General features: G+C 36.7%; 1 protein-coding gene across 1 annotated transcript; it reads left to right on the forward strand.

The window, feature by feature from the left end:
• Nucleotides 1–3619: 3619 nt before the first annotated feature.
• On the forward strand, nucleotides 3620–4957 carry LOC145034885 (RAF-like serine/threonine-protein kinase 20). Its single transcript, XM_078983442.1, has 2 exons — nucleotides 3620–3979; nucleotides 4085–4957. The coding sequence occupies exons 1-2, from the start codon at nucleotides 3814–3816 to the stop codon at nucleotides 4510–4512; spliced, it is 594 nt and encodes a 197-aa protein (XP_078839568.1). The 5' UTR covers nucleotides 3620–3813; the 3' UTR covers nucleotides 4513–4957.
• Nucleotides 4958–5518: the final 561 nt, after the last annotated feature.

A 5518-nucleotide genomic window follows, 5' to 3' on the forward strand; every position in this document is an offset into this window, starting at 1 on the left:
ATCCGGTCGATAATATAAATAAGACCTTCCGATCAATAATACGAATAAGACCCTCCTATCAATAACATGAATACGACCCTCTGGTCAATAACACAAATAAGGCCCTCTGATCACACATGTATTACCACACATGTAAGTATAGTGAGAAGACTCACCTCAACCACTACGCGAGTAGTCCTACACTGCCACTACTGCTGTGAAATGGCTCCTGAACTGAGCCAAACAGCCCAACACCATAATCAATAACTAAGCAAGGCTAAATCCAAACATTAGCCCCAAAGATGTCCAACTAACCAGACCCACTAATGACCCAACCCCATTGGGCCAACTAATGCCCAAGGCCAAAAGATCCATAAAGGTCTACTAATGGCCCAATTTTCCAAATCAGGCCCAAACTCTTACTTGGGTCTTACCCTAAAGCCCATTACTTAACCCTAAACCAAAACACACCTTCTCATATAGCCCAACAAAGCACTAAGCAACCAGGCCCAAGATATTAGCCCAAACCGAAGCCCAATTACACAAACCCACTCAGACAGAGTACACGGGGCGTACAAGCATGTAAGCGCAGCGTACTCGCTTGGAGGCTTGTACGTTGCGCGTACCTGCTTGTATGTACATCGTACTCACCTTATCTAGCACAAACCTTATTTCCACTTAATCCATTAAGAAAAAGCTTCCGAAACCATAGATCTGACCTCCTTGAGCTGGAATATCACGTAAAGCTGCCAACTTTACGTCCACATATGACCAAATAAAACTCTTAAGCTAGAAAGGGGCGTAATGGGTAACTTAATACATGCATGACCCCATAATACACATAAAGCTTGCATCTTTATGCTCAAAGATACCAAAATAAACACAAATCTGAAAGGATGAACCTTTAAACAACTTAGCTGATCCATTAACTCAAAAAGAAGGCCAAAATCACAATAAACTAGCCATAAGGAAGTCTAATCATACACAAGAAAAGATTGAAACTTGATACCTCAAATGGCTTCCCCACAAGATGATGACTCTGGATTTAAGGTCACTTGACCAAGCCATGCAACTTCAAACTCCTCTTCTTTCCTTCCTAAAAGCATAAAAGAGCACTATATCCTTCCAATAGCTCAAGAACACCCTCAAGAGGCAACAAAGTCGATTTAGGGTTTCTAGGGTATGGAGGCTGGCTTGGAAATGAAGAAAAAGGACTAACATTATGCTTATATAAGGTAAAACCCTAAAATTTAGGGTTTTCAACCTGCCCCTCGTACGCCTAGCGTACCTCCTCGTACGCCCAGTGTACTGGGTGTCGTACCTCGACCCAGATTTACCTCTATGTTGTACGTTCCTCTAGTTATGCCTTGCGTAACCTCCCTCGCCTCGGTACTCCCTATGTACCTCCTTGGTACGCTCTACGTACTAGGGTTTTCCCCAAACCCTTAACCATCCAAAGACCATAACTTTCTTGATACAACTCTGATTTTGAACATCCATATATTCATGAAAAGGTATCGAAACGCTTTACACTATTATCATCTCATATCAGCCATAAGGTATTCCGAACAACATCCCTTTTCTATGAAAGCCCAACTAACAAATTACTGAAATACTCTTTTAGCTCCAAATCACAACCGAATACCCGAATAATCCAACACATCATCCACCTCCAAATGAGCCAAAAACTAACTTCTTCAAGGATTCTAACACTGCTAATACCCAATCCTTGATCACCATTCCGAAATGAAAACAACCATAAATAGGATGTTATAATAACATTTGAGTCACTCTGTAATAATAACTACAGGAATGTCATCTTGTTTTCACTCTAAGGATTTTGTTATTATACTGTCAACCTTTGAAAACAACTAATCATTATACCAACATATTGTATCGTGCCAACCTGTGACACTGTTAACTTGTATCGTGTCAACTTGTGACACTATCAACTCATATCATTAGCTTGTGACGTCCCAACAAATATCATATCAACCTATGCCTTTAGTGCCTTTTCCTTTTCATTTTATGTTATTAAGGCTTAAAATATCTAATGGTGACTAGCCAAAGGTTAAAATGAAAATTTTTCCAAAAAATATGGTAAACGTGGAACAAAAAAAATGTTGGGGCTAAAGACAAACCCAGACATAAATATTAGGGTTAAATGCAAACAGAGAAAATAAAATTATGTCAGCCAACCTTACACATCATCATAACTTGTTGGTAACCAACCAAAGATCCAAAAATGAAAAGCTTTTAAAATATATTAGCATATGAGAAAAAAAAAATTGGACTAAAATAGAACAAAGTTGTTTATATAATGACATGTGGCATTTTGTTTTTCTTATACCACATGATTACCTTGCTCATCATCAAGGGACAACCATAAAAATGAAATTGATTAGATTTGGTGAAAGACGATTGTTCATTACTAACTACATTGCCAACATTAGATCTGACAAATGTATCATGTCGTGTTAATACATTAAATGGTTTAAGAGAGATTGACCGTAACATGACCTGTTTAATATTGTGTCATGTCGTGTCAACCCGATTATTTTCGTCCGATTTCGAGTCGGGTTTTAGGTTAAGATTTAGACATTGTAAATATTTCGTGTCATGTTGAGTTTAAACATTTTAAATGTTGGAAAGTAGGAGATAAGAATATGAAATTGAAAAAGTGAAACACTAGGGCTGGGAAGTAAATGACAAAATTTATAGTAAATTTAAAAGTTAAAATAGAAAGAGTTAGAGTTGATGAACAAAATTGACAAGTGGTGAAGATGATTAAATTAAATCATTTTAAAAGTTTGTATTTAATTTTAATTGTTGATTTTGGCCTACTAAAAATCTATAATATATAATATATTTATAAAAATAGAAAGTTTATAAAATTATGATATATAATTAAACGGCTCATATTTGAGTCATCTTCAAATTAAAAGTCTTGGTCTTAACCCAACCGGTTTAATTTTCGTACGTGTCGTGACAACTCGTTTACTTAGACGTGTTGAAATCTCTTACATAAACCCGTCAATTTCAAATCAGGTTGTCGTGTCGGATTATGTTTTTTGTCGGATAGTGATTTTCCCATAATTTTTATAATATAATATTATATGCTTTTATCGATATTAATAAATATCTAGTTTATTTAAAACTTGCAACATTTTAATGATATAAAACATGATAACATAGTACATAATACAAATTGTGTTTTTGAGATTTTATATGCGTTACAAAAAGATAAAAGAAATATACTAATGATATATTTTTAGGTGTAGAAAAATAGAAAATGAGGTGATAAGTTTTATATGAATCACTCGTTACACCAATTTTATATTGATTTCTTATTAAAAAAAAAAAAAAAAAAGAATATTATGGGTTGATGATGGTCTAACATATGATATAAAGATTACATTGCTTTAAAGAGTATAATAGTACTTGGGTGTATGATTTAACACCTTTTTACCATATGCATATTGAATGCCAACAGTTTTGGATATTTTATGTTTGATTCTCATTTGGACGTCGACATCTTCAAATTAAGATCTTTTCATGGAGTTTCATAAGGTGTGAAAAGAAAACGAAGGAGTGAGCATTAAGTTATAAGTTAATTCCGAATGGACCCAAAACATACCCCACATAAACACCATTCCAGATTCCACCCCTATTGGAACCTTAAAGATAGTCGACTGCAGCTTCCTGAAAGCCCTATAAATCAGGTACTAATGGCGCCACATACACAATTCAAGATTCAAGAAGCCAACAAAGAGTCCCTTTCAACCTTCTACACTCCTCTCTTTCCTCTTTCATCTTTCGTCTTTCCTCTCTCAAATGGCAGGACCTTCTCTCAGTAATCTTGAACACCCTACCACCGCAAACATCAAATTTCTTTGCAGCTACGGCGGAAAGATCCTCCCTCGTTACCCCGATGGCAAACTCCGTTACCACGGCGGAGAGACTCGTGTCCTCGCCGTTGACCGCTACCTCTCTTTCTCCGGTTAGTTTACCCACCCTTCTAGTGCTTTTGCTGATTGAATTGGAACGGTTTCCGTGGATGTCGTAGTGTGTGTAATTAATGAGATTTGCTTTTTTTTACTTACAGAATTGGTGGTGAAACTCGGCGAACTTAGCGGGACGTCGATGCCGGTGGCTCTGAGGTGTCAACTGCCGACGGAGGATTTAGACGCGCTCGTGTCAATTACATCCGACGAGGATCTCGTTAATCTCATTGAGGAATATGATCGAGTAGCTAAACTACAATCATCATCGAATCTCAAAATCAGAGCGTTTCTCTCACTACAGAAGAAACCCTCCCCGACTAGTTCAACCGCCTCTTCTCCGTCCACCACAACCGCTCTCGAGAGTTCTTCTCCTTCGTCCGATTCCAATTCACTCGCGAGATTTCCTATGGCAGCGACGAATCATTACGGCGAACAGATGTTGAAACCACAGGGAAAACTTCCATTCCGCTACGAAAGATCCAGCGGAAACCTCCTGCGTTATGCATGTCAGAATTCAAGCCAGAGTTGACAACCGTTGCAATAAGAGTCTTAGATATGGCACCGACTTTCGATCGGAAAACTTTTGTTCTTGAAGAATGAAGATGCATCAATCTAAATCGTGGCCATGAAGAACAATCCAAGTATCCAACCGATTCAAAAGAAAGGTAAATGAAGGGTAGAGATATGTGATGTACTATTTGACTAAAAGTCTGAAACCATTTTATAGAAATGGATGAGGTTATAGTTTTTGTAAATCCTGTTCGTTTGTTGACGTCCGCCGTTGAAATTCCGATTACCGCCGGTATTAATCATATCAGCAACCTGATTCGATGATCGAGGAATAGAGTCTGTTTTGTCGTTTTAGTGATGGTGACCGTAACCTGATTCGATGATCGATTAATCATATCGGTTATTTTACCTTTAAAATCCTATTGGTTATATTAGGCGAATTTAGTATAGTTTTTTGTTAAATATCCATTTGTCTGGCTTACTTGTATGACTTTTTAAATGTTTTTTATTACCATATATATCAAAAACTAATTTTTTGATAATTTTTTACATTTAATAATCATTTTTTACAATTTAAAATCATTAAAATTGAAAAAAATAACTAAATTGATAAGAATATCCTTACTTTTTAAGTTGCATAAACCCTTTGTGCTTCATGTTATCTCGTCGATCAATAATCACACAACATAAACATGTGAATTCACAAACTTACAAAAAAACACTATAAAAACCATTTTTGACATTTACAAATTACAACAATATTAATAAATGATGATACTGGCGCCAAGCATAAGGATCTCAATGAAAGTCACATAGACTCTAACTAGTTCCCTCCCCTACAAAGAATAAGTTATCCACATGCATCCTTAGCTTTGATGAGTTTTACATGCAATAACGTAGATATATCATTATACTCTAAAGCAGTGTTGCAAAAAGCGTTCTAGGCGGCCGATTAATCGGCGCCTAACCGTTAGGCGGACACCAACTGCCTACGAATAGGGGTTAGAGGGTTGTCTAGTCGGCCA

Source organism: Lactuca saligna, chromosome 3 (genome assembly GCF_052625555.1).
Source record: "Lactuca saligna cultivar CGN05327 chromosome 3, ASM5262555v1, whole genome shotgun sequence".
In the NCBI taxonomy this organism is placed as follows: Eukaryota; Viridiplantae; Streptophyta; class Magnoliopsida; order Asterales; family Asteraceae; genus Lactuca; species Lactuca saligna.

Coding starts and splice junctions, on each gene's coding strand:
- LOC145034885 (XM_078983442.1), top strand. CDS start 3,814: ATGGCAGGACCTTCTCTCAGTAATCTTGAACACCCTACCACCGCAAAC. Junction 3,980..4,084: donor CCGCTACCTCTCTTTCTCCG/GTTAGTTTACCC, acceptor TTTTACTTACAG/AATTGGTGGTGAAACTCGGC.